This window comes from Pezoporus occidentalis, unplaced genomic scaffold (assembly GCF_034315485.1).
Source record: "Pezoporus occidentalis ecotype Australia unplaced genomic scaffold, CSIRO_AGI_Poc_V1 ctg29, whole genome shotgun sequence".
Classification (NCBI taxonomy): Eukaryota; Metazoa; Chordata; class Aves; order Psittaciformes; family Psittacidae; genus Pezoporus; species Pezoporus occidentalis.
In genome coordinates this window covers 8039513-8060613 of record NW_026914829.1, presented here as the reverse complement: position 1 = coordinate 8060613, position 21101 = coordinate 8039513, and the positions used below count along the sequence as shown (strand labels likewise).

Sequence of the window (21101 nt, the reverse complement as noted above, 5' to 3'; positions counted from 1 at the left end):
CAGCACGGCCAGGAGCAGCCCCCGGAGCAGCCCCCACCAGGCCGGGAGCGGGGCCCTGCAGCCTCCCACCGCGGCCGCCATCGCCGCTCTCCCCGCCGCCATGTTCCCGGCCCTTCCGCTTCCTCCGCCGCCACCGGAAGCCGCTCTGTACCCGCGGGAGGACTCGGGCTCGATGCTCGGGGAGGCGGCGGAAGCGGAAGTCAGCGGGGGCCGCTTCCGGGACGCCGACGTGGAGGGGCCGGCCCGGGGCGGCGGTGTCGGTGTCCGCGGCGATGCTGACCAAATTCGAGACGAAGTCGGCCCGGGTGAAGGGTAACGGCAATGGCGGAGCCGGGCCCGGGCCCTCTGCGGCATGGGGAGCTGAGGGGAGGGTTGTGCCGGGGGCTCCGGGGCGCTGGGCGGGGAGGGTCGGCGGCCTCGGGCCTGCTCCGGTTCTCCGGGCCTGCTCCGGTTCTCCGGGCCTGCTCCGGTTCTCCGGGCCTGCTCCGGTTCTCCGGGCCTGCTCCGGGTCTCCGGGCCTGCTCCGGGTCTCCGGGCCTGCTCCGGGTCTCCGGGCCTGCTCCGGGTCTCCGGGCCTGCTCCGGGTCTCCGGGCTCCCGTCACGCCTGTGTGTGTGTGTCCGTGTCCCTGCAGGGCTCAGCTTCCACCCCAAGCGGCCTTGGATCCTCACCAGCCTGCACAATGGCGTTATCCAGCTGTGGGACTACCGGATGTGCACCCTCATCGACAAGTTCGACGAGCACGATGGTCAGCGGGCAGCGGCTGGGACCTGCGTGTGGGGGAAGAGTGGGGTGTGAGGGGAGGCGCTGTGGGGTGTCCTTGGGGTTTGCTGGTGCTGAATGTTGGTGGTGCACGTGTGAACTGAGGTCATACTTTTGTGTCTGATATGAAAATGAACTTGTAGATGTAGCTGTGAAGGACCAGGGTGTTTTGTGATGGGATACTGCAGGTAAGGGTGGAAAGGAATGGGTTTGGCAAAGGTGAAAGGGAACTGGGTTTGGCAAAGGTGAAAGGGAACTGGGTTTAGGCAAAGGTGGAAAGGAGCTGGGTTTAGGCAAAGGTGGAAGGGAACTGGGTTTAGCCAAAGGTGGAAGGGAACTGGGTTTAGGCAAAGGTGGAAAGGAGCTGGGTTTAGGCAAAGGTGGAAAGGAGCTGGGTTTAGGCAAAGGTGGAAAGGAGCTGGGTTTAGGCAAAGGAAGAAGGGAACTGGGTTTAGGCAAAGGTGGAAGGGAGCTGGGTTTAGGCAAAGGAAGAAGGGAGCTGGGTTTAGGCAAAGGTGAAAGGGAGCTGGGTTTAGGCAAAGGTGAAAGGGAGCTGGGTTTAGGCAAAGGTGGAAGGAAGCTGGGTTTAGGCAAAGGAAGAAGGGAGCTGGGTTTAGGCAAAGGTGAAAGGGAGCTGGGTTTAGGCAAAGGTGGAAGGAAGCTGGGTTTAGGCAAAGGAAGAAGGGAACTGGGTTTAGGCAAAGGTGAAAGGGAGCTGGGTTTAGGCAAAGGTGGAAAGGAGCTGGGTTTAGGCAAAGGTGGAAGGAAGCTGGGTTTAGGCAAAGGTGGAAAGGAGCTGGGTTTAGGCAAAGGTGGAAAGGAGCTGGGTTTAGGCAAAGGTGGAAAGGAGCTGGGTTTAGGCAAAGGTGGAAAGGAGCTGGGTTTAGGCAAAGGTGGAAAGGAGCTGGGTTTAGGCAAAGGTGGAAAGGAGCTGGGTTTAGGCAAAGGTGGAAAGGAGCTGGGTTTAGGCAAAGGTGGAAAGGAGCTGGGTTTAGGCAAAGGTGGAAAGGAGCTGGGTTTAGGCAAAGGTGGAAAGGAGCTGGGTTTAGGCAAAGGTGGAAAGGAGCTGGGTTTAGGCAAAGGTGGAAAGGAATGGGGTTGGGAATGGGACCTCAGGCTTTGGTCAGCCCTTTTGCTCTGTCCAGCCTGCTCTTCCTCATTACAGGCCCTGTTCGAGGTATTGATTTCCACAAGCAGCAGCCTCTCTTTGTTTCTGGAGGTGATGATTATAAAATAAAGGTAAAACTTTACCCTTGTAGCTCTTGTTCTCTAAAAGGCATCATCCAGGGAAGGGAATGTGCAAAGAAACAGCTTACAAGAGGAGAAGGAGTGTTTGTGGGAGGGGAAGAGCGTTTTGGGGTTGTGATTTTTATGTTTTAAGGACATACGTTTGCTGCAGGGCTGTAGTTTTCCATATTAAAATGGGTTTCTAATGCAGAGAGGTTTGTAGTGAACTGAAACATGAGACTGCACCTCAAATCTGGCAGGCAGTGGCAGGTGTCATCTTTGTTCTGCTTCTGTGTGGCACAGGTCTGGAACTACAAACTGCGCCGCTGTCTCTTCACTCTGCTGGGCCACTTGGATTATATTCGCACGACCTTCTTCCACCACGTAAGCTCTGCTCGTGCCTAACCCAGCAGTGGGTGCCTGCTCCCTCTGTGGGCAAAGGGAATCTCTTTTTGCTTCCTGAGGTGGGAATCTTTGCCTTAGAATCATAGAATCCCAGCGTGGTTTGGGTGTGAAGGGGCCTTAACGCTCATCCAGTTCCAAACCCCTGCCATGGGCAGGGACCCCTTCCACTGGAGCAGCTTGCTCCAAGCCCCTGTGTCCAACCTGGCCTTGAACACTGCCAGGGATGGGGCAGCCACAGCTTCTCTGGGCACCCTGTGCCAGCGCCTCAGCACCCTCACAGGGAAGAGCTTCTGCCTAAGAGCTCATCTCAGTCTCCCCTCGGGCAGGTTAAAGCCATTCCCCTTGTCCTCTCTCTGTATCCATTGTAAATCGTGCTGGACTTGCTGGTATGAGGGTGCTCCAGATGTGGTGGCCTTTTGTTGAGGTTTAAGAGGCATAAATGGTGCCTCCAAAATCTTCAGTAAGATTTAGAAAGGCAGATTCCTGGGGACAGTTGGAAAATGCCACGTGGGGAGGGAATATCCGGGATGTGTCCTACTTCATACACAGAATGCTTTGTCTTGTTAGGAATATCCCTGGATCTTGAGTGCTTCTGATGACCAGACCATTCGGGTTTGGAACTGGCAGTCCAGAACTTGTGTTTGGTAAAGTTGCTTTAAGAAATAACTGCATGGTTTGGGGAATGAGCTGTCTTCACCCATTGTGTCCAAGCTTAGTTGAAGGAATAGAACTGAGCAGTTCTGAATGTTTCCTTTAGCCTTTTTCTCTTTTATTATGATGCCACTAGAATATTATTCATAAATTCATGTTATTTGGTTGAAAACATTTTTGAGGTTAGAATAATGTGTGTCAGTGCTGAAGCCTGTGAAGTTGTTGATACCAGAAAGTCAAAACTTGAATGCTTTATGTAAGAACAGACACACTCAATGTTCTGTTATGCTTAGTCTTGAAGAGCAGTGTTTAGCAATCCCATATTCCTCATTATCCGTCCCAAGACTGAGCTTGTTGCTGTTGGTGCAAGCTGGAGTGCATATTAATATGTTTTAAGTGGTATTTTCTCTCTTCTTTGTTGTAGTGTGCTGACAGGACACAACCACTACGTGATGTGTGCCCAGTTTCACCCCTCTGAGGACCTGGTGGTGTCAGCCAGCTTGGACCAGACCGTGCGTGTGTGGGATATTTCTGGTGAGCTGCTCAGGCTGAGGGGTTACCCAGTGGTCCAGCCAGGGTGGAGTGGTTCAGATCTGGGTGCAGGAAGAGCATCCTCTTCACTGCAGGAGTCTGAGGCAGAACAGTACAAGTTCGCTGTGACAGGAGCCTGTTCCCCTCTGCTTCCATGAAGTTGTAGGGTGTTGGCTGGAAGGGACCTCTGGGTGACATCTAGTCCAGCCTTTAGCTTGAAGTGGATCTTCTGCCAGCATAGAGGAGGTGAGCTGCAGCTTTCTGCAGCCAAGAAAGCCTCTAAAGGTGGAGATTCTACAGCCTCATCTCCCAGTCCTATTTTTATAGCCGACAGATAGTGCTGTCAGGAGGAATGGAGTCCCTGCCCATGGCAGGGGGGGTTGGAACTAGGTCCTTTCCAGCCCTAACTATTCTGATTGTCAGCTGGTCAGCTTTGCAGATCTGCCAGACTTAGGAGGATTTTAGACATGTCTGGATTGCTTTTATCCCCTTGTGAAAATCTTGGAGGCAGCAATAACTCAGACAGAAAGATAAAAAGGCTTCTGGATTACGAAAGGTGTTGTGTTTTTTTTGGTAGCTTAGCTGTGGATGGTAATAGGAAGATAGTATTATAGGAATTAAGTATGACCCCTAAATGAAAAGCTGGAAATAAAGAAAATGCTAGATGGAGGTAAGGGGCTGGTGGTGCTATAGAATCATAAAATCACAGACTTATTTGGGTTGGAAAGGACCTTTGAGGCCATCTAGTTCCAGCCCCCTGCCATGGGCAGGGACACCTTCCTCTAGAGCAGGTTGCTCCAAGTCCCCAGTCTGGCCGTGACATAAACCATTCCAGAGACAGACCTTTCTCTGTCTCTTTCCATTGCAGTTTTGGTTGGCCACCCTGTGGGATTGGCGGGACAGGCTCAGCCATGGGCAGCTGTGTCAACAGCAGAGGCTGGGGACAGGATATCCTGGTTATTTAAAACCTGTCCCCCTCTCTGTGCTGCCAGCATGGGGAGCTTAACAGCTATTCCAGCAGCAAGCTTTGCTGCTGCATTCTCCCACAAACCCTCTCTCTCAGCAGAGTTCCAGCTGCCAAATTGGTTTGGAGTTAGTACAGACCTTTTTTTTTCCCCTCAGCTGATATGTGATGAGGGGTTTTAGAGACATTCTGAGTTATTGACTCAGCTGTGGCTCCAGTCAGACACAACACTGAGAATACCAGTGGGTGAAAAAGCCTACAGAGAGGTGAGAAATGGATTCAAAAGACAATTCCACTCCCCAGTTTTTCCCCCAGATGACTTATGTCCTTTGCAGGATTCTGTCCTGGCTCTGGCAGTCTCCTGGGGAAGGGTTATATCCCCATTTTGTCTCCTGTCTGTTGTGATCCCAGTCAGAGGGAGCATTTAGTGTTAAGCTTTAACTCCATAATTTGGTGTTGAGCTTTAGCTTTAGCTCCATTTCAGAGTGTTGCTGTTAACTTGCAGCTTCTGCTAACATCAGTGGGAACTTTTTGGAGCAGATTTGGGTTAGGGGGTTGGTTTTGAGGGTTGCCTGTTCAGCCTTTTACCTGTGTGCTGCTGGAGAAGCTCCTTTTGACTCTCCAGTTCCCTGCTGTGTTCTGCTGGGTTTTGGTGCAGGGTAGCAGATACAGGTCTGTTTTCTTCAGAATCAGGAACAGGCTTTGTTTCATGTACTTTTAGCTCCTGAAAATGTCTTGTATCATAGAATACCAGACTGGGTTGGAAAGAACCTTAAAGGTCATCCAGTTCCAGCCCCCTGCCACAGACAGGGACACCTTCTACTAGACCAGGTTACTCCAAGCCCTGTCCAGCCTGGCCTTGAACACTGCCAGGGATGGGGCAGCCACAGCTTCTCCTGGATGTTCCTCACCCTCTTTCAAGTTCCCAGTTTCCACCTCAAGATGCGTGTGAACAGCACAGGAGCGTGCTCATCTTGTTGTTAAACTAGAAACATTATCTTGATAATACAAGTTTTGCTTCCTTCACCTCTGCTTCTGCTTCCTCTTTGTTCCACAAGGCCTAAGGAAGAAGAACCTGTCCCCTGGAGCTGTGGAATCAGACGTCAGGGGAATAACGGGAGTGGACTTGTTTGGGACAACAGATGCAGTTGTGAAGCATGTTCTTGAGGTACAGTATCAATGTGTGTGTGCAGTACAGCCCCTTCAGATACATTTCATGAAATCTCTATGATACAAATAGTCCTCTAAAAGCCCAGAAAAACAACAGGAGAGAAAAAAGTTGGGAAAACTGACTCAGCTCTGCAGTTACATGGTCTTGTAGATTATGGTGGTACTTTCTCTTCGTTTCAAAGCTGAATCTGGATGTTTGCACTATAACCAAACAGATTCAATACTCCCTGTACAGCCAAAAGCTCAGTTCAATAGCAGCTGTTATTACCTTGTGTTATTGGAAGCAGCAGAGGAGATGACAGTAAAGCCAGCCTTCCGTGGTGGCTTGTTTAAGCTGGGAAGTGATTGGTGCTCTCTGCTGAGCTGCAGCTTTGCTCTACTGATGAAGAATGGTATCTGCAAAGCTTATTACTGCGGGCATCTATAATGTTTCTGTCTATAAGCGCTCACTGTGAGCAGCATGGTGTATAAAACCAGTGAAAGCTGTGTCTTGGCAAGCCTGTCTGCAGTCTTTGTTGCTTTGTCCTTCCTTTACTCATTCTCTTCAATCACCACATTGCTACAAGTGAGTGTTTTTGCCTGTAGGGCCATGACCGTGGGGTGAACTGGGCTGCCTTCCACCCCACAATGCCACTCATTGTGTCAGGAGCTGATGATCGGCAAGTGAAGATCTGGCGGATGAATGGTAAGAGGATCCTATGAAGACATAGAAAGAGTTGGGGTTGTTCAGCCTGGAAAAGAGAAAGATCCAGGGAGACCTTAGAGCAACTTCCAGTGCCTAAAGGGGCTGCAGGAAAGCTGGAGAGGGGCTTTGGACAAGGGCCTGTAGGGACAGGCCAAGGGGAATGGCTTTAACCTGCCCGAGGGGGGAGATTGAGATGAGCTCTTGGGCAGAAGCTCTTCCCTGTGAGGGTGCTGAGGCACTGGCACAGGGTGCCCAGAGAAGCTGTGGCTGCCCCATCCCTGGCAGTGCTCAAGGCCAGGTTGAACACAGGGGCTTGGAGCAAGCTGCTCTAGTGGAAGGGGTCCCTGCAGGGGGTTGGAACTGGATGAGCTTTAAGGACCCTTCCAACCCAAACTATTATCTGATAATCCAGGGGGAGTCCACAGGGAGAAGGGGTTAAGAGCTGAAATTTATGTTTGAAGTGGGCTGAACCTGGAGGTAATTTGCACTTTGAAGACGTATCTGTACGATAGAGTAGTAAATAATCCTAAGCAGCATTGGTTTTTGCAGTTTGAGGAGAGCTCTAGCAAATGCTTCAAGCTTCTTTTGAGTTTTACCCAGTGCTGTGCAGAAGCTTGTAGCATTAGAAGAATTTGACTCTGAGGTGGTTTTTAGTATGGATGGATGAAGAAAGGGGGACAGTTCAAGAGCTACAAGGCCTCCACCAGGAGTGACTGAGCTTTTGTTAGCTCAGTCCAGCTAAACACAAGTCTTAGCACCTCTTTAGTGACCTGGCTGATCTGTTCCTCTTAGGTGAGCTGTGCTAGTGGTTACAGAGAGATCTTGAACGTGGGTTGCAGAGAATGGAATAGTGGCCTGTGGGCCATGCAGTTCGCTCTATAATAAAGTGCTTGCTGTGCTTCAGCAGAACTTTACCTGTTGAAGTGTTGTTTTCCTCACTTTTTTTCCTCTTCTGGGTAGAATCGAAGGCCTGGGAGGTTGACACTTGCCGGGGGCATTACAACAACGTCTCGTGTGCTGTCTTTCACCCGCGGCAGGAGCTAATCCTCAGCAATTCCGAAGACAAGAGCATCCGTGTGTGGGATATGTCCAAACGGTTTGTGCTTGATGGCAGTCGATACGTGTGTGAAAGACCTACGTTACTCTTAGAGAAGCTGAACACCAGCAGTTCTTTAAACATCAATGCCAGTGTTTGATAATTCATGAGTGACAAGTCATGTTTAGCCCATCTTCTGTCCCTTTGAGACCCGTGTTATGTGCTAGGCTTGTAGTTGTCTGAAAGAAAGGAAGAGGCTGGCTTGTCCAGTGATACTGCTTCTAAAATATGGTAAATGAGAACATCTTGCTTGAGAAAAGGCTTTAAATAAGAGTGTTTTGAGCTCTCAGTGGTCTCCTTGTGCTGAATGCTCGAGGTGGGTCTCTGTGGCAAGAGGTGTTGCCAGTATCATGAATCCCAGATTAGTTTCTCACTATGTCACGGTTTAGGACCTTTGTTTTGGGAACTGAAGTCCACACGAAGGTTTCCATTTTGTTTCTGTTCCTTGTCCCTTCTGTTGCACATTTAGCACGGGTGTCCAGACCTTCCGGCGTGATCACGATCGGTTTTGGGTGTTGGCTGCTCATCCCAACCTCAACCTCTTTGCTGCAGGTAAAAAAAGCTCCTGCTCCATGTGTGATGGGTTGCTGTGAAGACAAAATGTATTCCATGTAGGAAATCCATACAGGATTTGCTTTCCTTTAGCACACTTTGCAGAACACGCTGACTTGTGGATGCTTTTATTAAAGGTATCTTAGGGAAAAGACCCTTATTTAGTCGCACACAATCCTTGTGTCAGCTGTAGATCAAAGCTGGAACAAGATTGCCTCTGCATCACTTAGCTGTATGTTCTAAGGCCAAGAAGGGATGGAACAGGTCCTAGGAGAACCCACACTGGACTACTAACACTTAAAGAAACATGTGGCAGTGAGGCAAAGTGTTTCTAGAAGAGTGTCAGCTCTTAGATTTATTAGGAAACCTATGGGAAACCTATGGGCAGGGGGTGGGCCATGAGGAAAGGAGTGCAATCTTGTAATTCAGTCAGGCTGAAGAGTGGCAGAGGTGGCTGGTGGTCAGTGGTTATGATATTGATTGGCTCTTTTGTGGTTTGAGGGGCTTGGTGGTGTCATCTTCACCATGAGAAAACCCACGGGGTACAGTTCACATGTTTGAATCCTCACATGCTTTTTCCAGGCCATGATGGTGGCATGATTGTGTTCAAACTGGAGCGTGAGAGACCTGCTTATGCTGTGCATGGGAACATGCTGTATTATGTGAAGGACCGTTTTCTCCGCCAGCTTGATTTCAACAGCTCAAAGGACGTTGCTGTCATGCAGCTGAGAAGGTAGGAGATGGTGTTACCGGTATCTTGAGTCCCTGATTAGTTTCTTGCTTGCACGTAGGTGGTACAGTTCTATTCACATACCTCAGTTTCAGCTGACTTTTCTGTCAGATGAGCTTACCAAGCCTACAAGAAGTTTTTTAAGTCAATTTTTATGTGTCCATAGATACATATTTCTAATGTTAAGTGTCAAACTGGAAGGCCAACTCTTTCGTTTATGAAACTCTGATGTTCTCACAGTGTTTCCAAGTGGTTTTGATTCAGTCAAAACTGAGCTTTGCTGGTACTCAGTGTATTTCAGAAGATAAAGGGTGTTTATCAGAAGGTGGCTCTGAAATAGCCTTGGTCCTCCTTAACCTTCTCTTTTCTTCATGACTCTCCTTCAGTGGTTCCAAGTTCCCTGTGTTCAACATGTCCTACAACCCCGCTGAGAACGCTGTCCTCCTCTGCACAGTAAGTCAGTTCTGCTGCATGATGTGCTGGAGACCTTGCCATGAGGCTCCGAGTGTTGGCTCTGTGAAATCCTGTCTCCAAATGGCTTTTTCCCCTTCTCTCTGCAGAGGGCCAGCAACTTAGAGAATAGTACTTACGACCTCTACACCATTCCCAAGGATGCTGACTCCCAGAATCCCGATGGTAGGCATTTCTTCTTTCCCATTAATCCTTGTGTGGGTTTATTATTGTGTAGCTGTCCCTTCCTCTGCTCTCCAACTGTGTGTATGTGTGTTATATATAAAACCAGCTTTGTTTCTCTAAGCCTCTCTTGGACTCTTCCTCTCTGTTTCCTAATGCCCCTGCAGCACGCGTCATTTGGCAGGCTTCCTGCTCACTATATCACACCACACTGACTTGAAAAATTCATGTTCATCCCAAACTTTTACTGCTCCAAATATATATTTTATAATTTGGTTATTAGGAACTTTGCATTCCCCCTTTCCACGCAGCAGGCAGCCTTCCTGGCTTGTCAACAGAGATGGATTTTAACCAGATATGGTTTGTTCTAAGAGGTTTTATACTCTGAAAAGAGGCTGTAAAAGTGACAGTGCCAGGCTGCCAGTAGTCAGTTCTTCCTCTCGGCAAATTCCACATCACTTTTGTGCAATTTACAAGTCAAAACATGATTTAGAGGGGAAAAACCAAGTAATTCTTTCTCGTAACTCTGAATTCCATTTGGGATCTGAAACTCCAGCTGGTTCCTCCTGCCTCTGTCGTCACGGCAGTAAAGATTTTGAGATGAGGGGGAGTGATGAATGAGTTAGATGGGAATCCAGCTCTCTTATTCATGGATTTATGGATTTCTGCAGGTCTGATGGAGGGAGGATTTCTCTGCTGAGCGCAGTCAGGAGCTGTATTTAGAGAGAGAATTAGAAAGTGAGCTTTTTAGTGGCTTAGTATAGATTAAGTGTTACTGAATAGGTTTCAAATACCTAGTTTGATTGAGACTTGTCTGGGGACACCCAGCTTGTGACCTTCTAAATGAAGAGAAGGGGATATTCTCCTTCCAGAGGAAGGCCTCATGAAAACCATCTACTTTTAATACATTTTTAAGAGTAACGTAAAATTGTACTGGTTTATAAGTATTTTTTCCAACAAGCTGCTATTATGCAACCTTCTGATGATCTCCTGGGATGATGATGCAGGTATATAACATGCTTGGAGCTATCATCCTCATGTCCTTCAGCTTCTTTACCAGACTGGGAAGCCAAGCTTTGTTACCATACTCTATTGAGTAATATATTTCAATCATTTTCTGCCTGATCTATGGTCTGTGTTAAAAGATTTAAAGCCAGTAAAAATGTTGAGTTGTGGTGATTCAGAAAACCAGGTGAAGTTGCCATCAGAAAGCCCCAGGTGGAGCTTGGGAATTGAATTCAGAGAAGTCTTTCTTGGGTTGGGTCATAAATAAGGGCTGAAGGGTGAAGCAGTGAGGTTTAAGCCACCTTTTGTTAGGATGTAGGCTGGCCACAAATGGCACTACCTTGATGAAACAGCACTTGGTCTAGTGTGTGTGTCTCCAAAAACACTTGTGGGGAGCAGAGAGAAAAGGACCTGAGAATTAAAGATCATTTTTTTACCAAAACAGCAGCTTTTTCACTTCTCTGTTCCCCCTTGCTGCAGAAAGCCTTCTCCCCATCTGAAGCACATCCCTCAGCACTGTTCACTGGGGCTGTCTGACATGCAGAGAGCTGTGTTTGTATTAGCATTTGAAAGCAGGGAGCACAGCTGCGTGCTGGGGAGAGCTCAGCCTTTCTCCTCCAGCTTGTTATAGATCAGTTTGCAGTGGGGGGAGAGAGCTTCCACTGACGCTGGGACCCTCGCTGCTCGCTTCGTTTGGCCATGAAGGCTCTGCTCGTTAGTGTGACAGACGGTGCTGTCACCCAGTGCAGCGCCAAGCAGCTCCTTGTGCCTTGGCTGCAGGGAAGGACTGGCACTGGCCACGTCGAGATCCGAAAGGACATCGGGGAGGGGGGGGAAATGAGTCTTGTGAATAGCCTCAGGTTAAACAGGAATTAGTGGGAAGCAGCTACAGCAGCCAAGATGGGCTCAAACAAGACTGACTGATGTGTTGCTGTAAGAGCCTGCCAGAGGTTTTATTCACTGCCTGCGTTTTGCTCTTCCCCAGCCCCTGAAGGGAAGCGTTCCTCTGGGCTAACAGCTGTGTGGGTAGCTCGGAACCGCTTTGCAGTCTTGGATCGCATGCACTCGGTAAGGGGACACGCTTAATAGGGTCGTTTCTTTAACAGGGTGTCATTTGGAAGCTTGCAGATGGAAAGGAGGGAGGTTGGGTTCATGGAATTACTGGAGATCCAAGTAGACTGGCAGAGCATTGTCAGCAGAGGGTGGGCTGCAGCCGTGCACAAAGAAATATCGCACAGTGGAAACGGAGTGGGTTGAAATAGGATTTAACTTCTTTGATAGTAAATCATAGCTCAGTTGCTGGAAGCCTGCTACCGCAAGGCTCAAGGGGTGAAAGCTGATCACAACAGGACTGTGAAGCCACCCAAGTCACTTCCATAGCATCAAAGTAATGGGAAATAATGAAAACAGGTTAGATTTTAATAGAGCTCTTTGTTCTCGCTTGTGGAGTGCTATAGGAGAAAGAAGGGGGAAAGACAGTTGTGGACAGTTTTCCCTGCTTGAATTCGCTTGATGTGAAGGAGAAGAAAGGTCTTGCGCTTTGCCCCATGCAGGATATTGCATTGTTTCCTTTCCTTTTCCTTAATAGTGCTTTTGGTTTAGTAAACTCAGGCTTATTTCATGCCAGTTGTGTTACTCCTGTCCGCCTTCCCCACCTCCACTTACCATTTTCCCCTTTCAACTTCTTTCCTTTTATTATCTACACTGTTTCTCTCACTTTTCCCTACTATTTACTTTGTTCCTGTTGTAGAGAGGGTTTGCAAACCGTATCAGCCAGTTAGTCGCGATAGTGGTGGGGCTGGAAGGGAAGGATACACTGTGTCTGCACCCTGAGCTGGGTTTTGTAAGAGGGTGAAGTTTGGTCCTGCTTCGAGATAGGCTTGTTTTGGCCTCTTGTGCCTGAGGTTCAGCCATACAAAAACTAAAATAATCCTAAATTTCTTTGTAGACTCTACCTAACTGTCCTGTGCTGTTGCCTTTCCTCTCCTCAACTGGCAGATCCTCATCAAAAACCTGAAGAACGAGATCACGAAGAAGGTGCAGGTGCCGAACTGTGATGAGATATTCTATGCTGGCACAGGGAACCTGTTACTAAGAGATGCAGACTCCATCACCCTCTTTGACGTGCAGCAGAAGCGGTGAGCTCTGGTCTGCTGGGAGAAGGTTTAATATTGTCATCCTGCTGGCGTGTGCCCTCTGGGGACAAGTAATAGCTATTAATGCACTCCAGAACTTAGCATCAGCTGCAGGCTGTGTCAGACTGATCCAAACCACGGCTAACAACTGTTACAAAGAGCAGAGTGTAAACACAGCCAAGGTGCAATTTATGCTGCAGGCATCGTGCCATTGATCACAGAGAGATGTGTGCCATACCCTTGTAAAGCCTGTGACTGCAGAGTGGGGTGCTATAAAAGAGGAGAGAAATCAAAAAGCCCAAACTCAATCAAGCTAAGCCCGCCTGATGTCTTGTCCCCTAGGTTTTATATCTACTCATAATGCTCTTTTGGCAGCATGTTTGTGCTGGTATATGTGTTGCTAGCCACAAAGAAATGGGCAAGGAGTTGGAGCTTTTGGCTGTCTTGTAGGCTTGAGAAGGTTCTGGATTGTCTGCAGATAGATACAGTGTATGTTGATTATGTCCAGAATCATCATAGAATCCCAGACTGGTTTGGGTTGGAAGGGACCTTAAAGCTCATCCAGTTCCAACCCCCTTCCACAGGCAGGGGCGCCTTCCACTAGAGCAGCTTGCTTCAACCTGTCCTTGGACACTGCCAGGGATGGGGCAGCCACAGCTTCTCTGGGCACCCTGTGCCAGTGCCTCAGCACCCTCACAGGGAAGGGCTTCTGCCTAAGAGCCCATCTCAATCTCCCCTCTAGCAGGTTAAAGCCATTCCCCTTGGCCTGTTTCTACAGGCCCTTGCCAAAACCCTGTCTCCAGCTTTCTTGCAGCCCCTGTAGTTGCGCTAAGGTCTTCCTGGAGCCTCATTCCCTCATTTGTATGCCTTTGTTTTTTCTGGTATCATTGGGAAAGTTACAAGTAAATAAAACACTGTGAATGCTGCTTGGGAATACCTCATTTCCTTCATTCCGTAAATCCATCCCTAAGACCTAATTTGAAATCCAGGTTTTGAAGTCAGTTGTCACTGAAACATATTTGTTATTTCACAGGTGGGTTTTGCTGGACTGGACTGCAGAGACGCTCAGTCCTGCCTTATGGTTTTATAGCACTAGAATGGCACAAAGGGGCTTCAGAGCATCTGCTGATTGGGTTCAGGCTGTTGGGTACTGGTAGTTCTTATAGAGAGAACTGGGCTGACACTGATGTCAGTGCTGTCCTTTCCCAGAACTTTGGCCTCTGTGAAGATCTCCAAGGTGAAGTACGTCATTTGGTCGGCCGACATGTCCCACGTGGCTCTGCTGGCTAAGCATGGTAAGTGGCAGGGGGGTGCAGTGTTTCATGTGGACCCTGGTGCATGCTAGCTCCTTCCTTGGCTGGGAGCAGAGCCCTTGCTAAGGGAACCGTTCAGTGCAGTGAAGATGCAGTGTTCACAGCATGGGCTCTGCCACCTTGTCTTCTGTAAGCTTGTAAAACAGAGGGCTTATTGTACTCTTCAAAATGATCCAGCTAATCTCTTTCGTGATGACAGTTTTTGGTTGCCATCACCTCCTTGGTGTCTGACACTGAATGCAGTTCCTGTTGCTGGGATTATGGAAGAGAGAAGTAATTCAGAGGCAGCTGTTTTACAGTAGAGGCTTCCCTAGCTTGTCTTCCTTTGGTTTTCCTCTCCAGCCATCATGATCTGCAACAGAAAACTGGAGTCACTGTGTAACATCCATGAAAACATCCGTGTCAAGAGCGGTGCCTGGGATGAAAGCGGTGTTTTCATCTACACCACCAGCAATCACATCAAATACGCTGTCACCACAGGGTGAGTCTGGGAGTCCTTGGGCTGACAGGCCTTGTGCAGACTCGGGGTGGGGGGGGGGTTGGCCAACACCAAAGCTGAGGCTTGTGAAAGGGACTTTATTACAGCATAGATGTCCACCAAGGCAGATAACAGAGCCAAGTGCTTGCATTTGGTTGCTTACCCTGTGCACTGGGTTTTTATCGCTGGGCTGGATGGCTGCACTGCTCATCTGAGTGGGACTTGCTTTTATAACACAGGCTAAAATAACAGGCAGAGTGTTGATCCTCCTTTGGGGGATAGAGAACGGAGTTGTACAGCTGGGCTGTGCTGATGTGCATGTCACACGTGTGCTGTGTGTTGGCAATAGGGATCATGGAATTATCCGCACCCTGGACCTGCCGATCTACGTTACCCGAGTGAAGGGGAACAATGTCTACTGCCTGGACAGAGAGTGTCGCCCCAGGGTGCTCACCATCGATCCCACAGAATTCAAATTCAAGCTGGCTTTGATCAACAGAAAGTACGATGAGGTGAGGAGACGTGGGGAACACTGTGCTCTTCCTTGACCTATACCTGAGGGTGGAGAGAAGTTGTTGACAGCTTTAATCTCTGCAGGTGCTGCACATGGTGAGGAATGCTAAGCTCGTGGGCCAGTCCATCATTGCCTACCTGCAGAAAAAGGGTTACCCAGAGGTGGCCCTGCACTTTGTCAAGGATGAGAAGACCCGTTTCAGCCTGGCACTGGAGTGTGGTAACATTGAGGTGAGCTGGCAGGTGGTGCTGTGGGAAAGGCATGTCACAGAGTCATTATAGAATCATAGGATGGTTTGGGTTGGAAGGGACCTTAAAGCTCATCAAGTTCCAAACCCTCTGCCATGGGCAGGGACACCTTCCACCAGGTTATGCTTTAAGGCATTGCTTGCAAACCTTGCTTTTTGCTGCAAGGAGGAAGAGTATTGGGAGGAAGAAGTCTTAGTTGAGTGATATTGTTGAGGGTAGTAGCAGCCTTACTAACATGCTCCAGCTGGGGGCGTGATTTAGTGCAGTGAGCCTTGTAATCCCATGCTTTCCATCAGGGGCATTATTAACAGAAGCCTGCAAAGAAAACTGCTTTGTGCCAAGCCTTTTTAACCCTGTCAGTTCTCTCATTATATCATGTATGATACCATTATATCCTGTCCAGATTGCTCTGGAAGCAGCCAAAGCTCTGGATGACAAGAATTGCTGGGAGAAACTGGGAGAAGTGGCGTTGCTGCAGGGAAACCACCAGATTGTGGAGATGTGCTACCAGCGCACCAAGAACTTCGACAGGCTCTCCTTCCTCTATCTCATCACTGGCAATCTGGAGAAGCTTCGCAAGATGATGAAGATAGGTGAGTGGCAAAGAAGAATGAAATCAAGAGGATCTGAGTGTCATTCCCAGAGGGAATGAGCAGCATCACAGTGGCAGCCAAGAATACCAAAGCTATCGTGACTTCTTTTCCTTTTGGTTCAGCTGAGATCCGTAAAGATATGAGCGGCCACTACCAGAATGCCCTGTATCTGGGAGACGTGGCAGAGAGAGTGAGGATCCTGAAGAACTGTGGCCAGAGTGAGTAATATCAGACTAACATATGTCCCTGGGGAGAAGCTGTGGAGAGGTTGTTGGGATGAAGTCATTTTTGGAAGCAGATAATCCCTTACCTGAGAAACTAAATCAGGTGAGCAGAAAGTAACCCAAGAGCTCAAATACCATCGAGGAGACCTGAATCAACTGTAGAGCGTATTCAGATCATAAGTTGTTGCCTGCACATTTCAGTCCTAAATCCAGTATCACACCCTAAAGGTGTGAATCTACACCTTGGTATGCTGCTAATCCTCCCTTTGTGAGTGGCTGGCCGTGCATGATGGTGTGGGGAGTTTTCTTTTGGCAGTGAAGAACATACTGTATCTCATTGCAGAGTCCTTGGCCTATCTCACAGCTGCAACTCATGGTCTGGATGAGGAAGCTGAAAGCCTGAAGGAAACATTTGATCCTGAGAAGGAAACGGTTAGCAACCCCCCTAATGCTTCCTGCTGCATTACAAGAGCTCTAGGGCTTGGAAAGGTGACAGTGGATCTGGTGTTAGTGTGACTGGCCAGGCAGCTCCTTTCTGGGAGGGAGGAGCCATCTCCATTCCAGTCACTGCTTATCAGGCTTGAGACCATCTGTGCTGCTTGGAGGAGAGTAGGGCAAAGAATGGCATTTCCCTTATGTGGCCTGTAACTGTTTTCTGCTCCTCTCTGCTCAGATTCCAGACATTGATCACAATGCAAAGCTACTGCAGCCTCCTGCTCCTGTCATGCCTCTGGATACCAACTGGCCATTGCTGACTGTGTCCAAGGGGTTCTTTGAAGGAACAATTGCTAGCAAAGGTACCGCTTTGGACTTGGGAAGTTGCATTAAGCTGTGATGTGCACAATGGAGTTATTTGTCCCCGTGGCTCCTCACCTGTTGCTGTTAACCTCAGATTTGTTGTGTGCTGCTAGCAGAGGTGGGAATCCAGCATGGCATTTGCACCATCTGTGGCAAATCTCTCAAATCTTTGCCCTTTTAGCACAAGATGGGACTTCACAACTGGAGGGGAGGTTGCTGGCCTAACCTGATTCTTTGCTTAGCACTTCAGCGATGAGTAAATAAAGGATCCTGCTCTTTTTGTAGGCAAAGGGGGTGCCTTGGCTGCTGATATTGATATCGACACTGTCGGCACTGAAGGCTGGGGTGAAGATGCAGAGCTGCAGCTGGATGAAGGTGGGTGAATCCAAGAGCCCTTCATGCAGAAGTGTAAGCGTGTGCCTGTGTAAGAGCTCTGACTATTTCTCCCTTGCTCCCTCCATGCAGATGGCTTTGTGGATGCTGGAGAGAACTTTGGAGAGGAAGGTCTAGGTAAAGGACAGGAAGAAGGAGGTGGATGGGAAGTTGAAGAAGATTTGGATCTTCCCCCTGAATTGGTAGGAGGCTTCTTAAGTAGCCCAGTGGTAGCTACTTGGGAAGACAGTGACAGTCTGTGATGGTGGTATGGAGGAAGCGTGTTCTGGGCTTCTTCAGAGGCTTGGTCTCCACAGCTGTGGCCAGCTCTGATTGCATCTGAGTGCTGGAAACTTCCCCACTTACCCCTGTTTTATGTGCTCCCCCAGGATGTTCCTGCTGGCCCAGCAGGATCAACAGAGGATGGATTCTTTGTGCCACCCACCAAGGGCACCAGCCCAGCTCAGGTAATGGTGCAAGTCTTTGATTGTCTTGCTCAGGAACTTTCTACTTTGGTGCTTCTTTTTTGGGGTTCAGTCCTTGTTAGCACTCACCTGTGAGCACAACACAGGAACTGTGTTAAGGGGAGTTAGGGGTAGTGAGGATAGGTAAGACAAATGCATGCACATGCACAGTTCCTCTTGTAAATGTTTCCCTTCTGTTCATATAGGTTTGGTGTAACAACTCTCAGCTGCCTGTTGACCACGTTCTGGCAGGCTCCTTTGAGACAGCAATGAGAGTAAGTTTCCCCTGGTATGCATAGGGAAAAGACTATCCCCATGTATTTTGTCTCTGATCTAATCTGAAGCTTCATTTTGTGTCCTGTTGTGGACCATTTTGTGCATTGGTTTCTCTGGGTATAAAATGAAAGGTGCTGGGAGCCTGTGCGTCCTTTGGACAGCTCTTACTCAGCAGATCATTGTGTCTCTTCCAGCTCCTCCATGACCAGGTAGGAGTAACAAACTTTGGACCCTACAAGCAGTTGTTCCTGCAGACCTATGCCCGTGGCCGTACGACCTACCAAGCCCTGCCATGTCTCCCTGCCATGTATGGGTACCCACATCGCAACTGGTAAGCATCGGGTTAGCTCCTTTGCTGTGCTCTCTTCCTTGTGCCATAGACCTCTTGGACTCCTTGGTGTTGTAGACAGAAGTTATCTCTCCCCTCTGTTGTGAAGGGAGGAGCTTTCCGTTTTGTGGGATTTAAATAGGGAGCATTCTGTCTTCAGTGGGATTTTTCTGCTGCCTGCTCTTAGATGTAAAGATGTTGAACCGCTTTCATTTTTTGGTTAGAGACTAGAAGGCTTTTCAAAGCCAGGTTGGATGGGGCTTGGAGCAACCTGGGAAGGTGTCGCTGTCTGTGGCAGGAGGTTGGAACTGAATGAGCTTTTTAAGGTCCCTTCCAAACCAAACCCTTCTGTGTTGCTAAAACCGGTGTGTGGCAGTTGGAATGCTGAGTTTTCTAGCACTAATGCTCTGCCTCCAGCAAAGCTGCTCTGGGGCATCTCAAGAACCACAGGTGTGTGCTTTACAGTAGAAAAAGGAGCCAGACTTCCCAGCCTGCACTGATGCAGAGGGAGCTGGGCATTGTGGGCAGCAGAATCATGGAGGCACAGATGTGTCTTGTGCTAAGCTACTGGTGAAGAAAAGCAGCATGGCCCTAGGTCAAACCGTATCTGGCAAGCTGCTGTTGAGTGGTTGCTCTGCAGTGGTCCCGTTTGTACCTCCAACCCCTCTTTGGTGCCCCCAGGAAAGATGCTGGTTTGAAGAATGCCCTCCCTGCTGTTGGACTGAAACTCAATGACCTGATCCAGCGCCTGCAGCTCTGCTACCAGCTCACTACAGCCGGCAAGTTCGAGGAGGCCGTGGAGAAGTTCCGCTCCATCTTGCTCAGCGTGCCCTTGCTGGTGGTGGACAACAAGCAGGAGATTGCTGAGGTGAGGGACAGACTCCTCTGTGTGGTGTGTGCATGCCCTTGGGGCAGGAGGCTGGATGCCTGACTCTGTTTCCCTCTCTGGAAGGCCCAGCAGCTCATAGCCATTTGCCGGGAGTACATTGTAGGACTTTCAATGGAGATTGAGCGGAAGAAGCTGCCCAAAGAGACCCTGGAGCAGCAGAAGCGAATCTGTGAGGTACAGAAACTCGGTGCCATCCTTCACGAAGAGGCAGATAATGTGGGGAGTAACCTTTGGGTTTAAAAAGGCAGTGAGAATCCTGCTTTCTGCTGTGTGTCCTCCTTTAAAGCAGATGCGGCAGGCATTACCTGGCAGGGGTTTCCTGCAGCCAGGCTTGGTAGTGATTGTATCCCTGATGTCCTCCTTTCACCCCAATGCAGATGGCAGCCTATTTCACCCACTCCAACCTGCAGCCTGTCCACATGATCCTGGTGCTGCGTACTGCTCTCAACCTCTTCTTCAAACTCAAAAACTTCAAGACAGCTGCTACTTTTGCTCGTCGGCTGCTGGAGCTGGGTCCAAAGCCGGAGGTGGCCCAGCAGGTACGTCTGTGAGGTGCATGGGCAGGGGTATCTGAGGTGGCAGACGTTTGGACTGGTTCCGAGCTGCCCCTCTGCTCAATGTGGTTGCTTTTGGCAGACCCGTAAGATCCTGTCGGCGTGCGAGAAGAATCCCACCGACACCTACCAGCTCAACTATGACATGCACAACCCCTTTGACATCTGTGCTGCCTCTTACCGACCCATCTATCGTGGCAAACCTGTGGAGAAGTGTCCTCTCAGCGGGGCCTGCTACTGCCCTGAGTTCCGTGGGCAGATCTGCCGTGTCACGACGGTAAGGGAGCTTCGATGCCTGTCACCACTGTATCCCAGCCTATGATGTTTCCCTTCAGCAGCATCCCCGTGCTCCCTCTAAACTGCCTTGGCGTGGGTTGTGGATCGGGTTGAATGTCGGGGGCCTTGGAACAGTTTGGGAGTTGTGAAATACTGTGTAATTCGAGTGCTCCCTTCAGGGCCTGACGTTGCAGTCAGTGTGTGCTTCTGAGAGCTGTCTTTGGAGCATTAATCATCTCCTTTTTATTCCTCAGGTGACAGAGATTGGCAAAGATGTCATTGGGCTGCGGATCAGCCCGCTCCAGTTCCGCTAGGAACCCATCCCCGGGAGGTGTTAGACCAGAGGGAAACGGTCCCATTCCACAGCACAGCATGGAAACCTTCACCTCCCACCATTCCAGCTTTTAGTCTAGTCTCTTCCCCATAGAGTGCATCTTACCTGCTCTTCCCCACCCAGTAATGCTGTAGTGAGACTCTGAGCTGCTGCCAGGTAGTCACAACTTGTGCTTCTGTTTCCAGATCCAGCTGATGTGAAGTTCCTTAAGGCAAATCTTTTCCAGAGGGAAAAGCCAGCAGCTGCCTCTTACATCCTTAGTGCTGAGCTCCTGAAAGAAGAGCTCAGAGCCCTGCTGCAGTCTGGGCAGCAGGAAGAGCCAAGCCTGGCTCTCATGGGAGTGCCTCAAACCAGGGCCAGGGCCAGTCCCTGCTCTGGGGGTAGCTCAGAAGAGGCAGGAGAGCAGCTCAGCAGTGGTTCAGGTGCTAGTGGTAACTTCTTGTTTTGGTGTCCTAGCAACATGTCTCTGAAATAATCAGCTTGCCTCATCAATAAAGTGAATTGACCACCTTGATCTTTCTGATGCTCAGTTGGTCTTACTGAGAGAGAAGAGAGATTTGATTGAATTTTCTCTCTTCACCTCCCCTTCCTGTCCATTGCTGGGTTTGGAGGCTCCAGAAAATGGAGGCTGTAGGCTTGAAATAACGTATCGTGCCAGCAGGGGCTGCTTTTGCTAATTGTTAGTGTGTAATTGCAGTTGTCAGTGCTCAAATTATCCTGATTGGTGAGGCTCCTGCCTTTGCATTTACCTCGTGCAGTTGTACCCTGTTGTGTTGCTGTACCTTTCCCTGTGGCATTTACCAGGCTGGAGGAGCTCCAGAGCCAGGCAGGTTGTAGTTTCTGGCAGTGATGAGGATGAGAACATGTGTGTTCTCACATCAGTGAAGCAGCAGAG

At 49.3% G+C, this 21101-nt stretch overlaps 1 protein-coding gene across 1 annotated transcript; it reads left to right on the top strand.

Moving 5' to 3' along the window:
* The first annotated feature begins 195 nt into the window (after positions 1-195).
* On the top strand, positions 196-20720 carry COPA (COPI coat complex subunit alpha). Its single transcript, XM_062626223.1, has 33 exons — positions 196-312; positions 634-747; positions 1927-2000; positions 2292-2372; positions 2961-3037; positions 3469-3578; positions 5598-5707; positions 6295-6394; positions 7355-7490; positions 7960-8042; positions 8625-8775; positions 9159-9225; positions 9333-9408; positions 11396-11478; positions 12409-12548; positions 13755-13840; positions 14201-14339; positions 14686-14848; positions 14934-15080; positions 15502-15691; positions 15814-15909; positions 16259-16347; positions 16589-16712; positions 16999-17088; positions 17179-17288; positions 17475-17552; positions 17756-17824; positions 18020-18156; positions 18835-19021; positions 19106-19216; positions 19420-19581; positions 19679-19873; positions 20127-20720. The coding sequence occupies exons 1-33, from the start codon at positions 273-275 to the stop codon at positions 20184-20186; spliced, it is 3675 nt and encodes a 1224-aa protein (XP_062482207.1). The 5' UTR covers positions 196-272; the 3' UTR covers positions 20187-20720.
* Positions 20721-21101: the final 381 nt, after the last annotated feature.

Bases quoted from the DNA above. Each gene is read 5' to 3' on its own strand.
- COPA (XM_062626223.1), top strand. From the start codon at position 273: ATGCTGACCAAATTCGAGACGAAGTCGGCCCGGGTGAAGG. The intron at 7,491-7,959 runs GTTTGTGCTTGA...TTGCACATTTAG, and splicing joins GTGTGGGATATGTCCAAACG to CACGGGTGTCCAGACCTTCC. The intron at 19,874-20,126 runs GTAAGGGAGCTT...TTTATTCCTCAG, and splicing joins AGATCTGCCGTGTCACGACG to GTGACAGAGATTGGCAAAGA.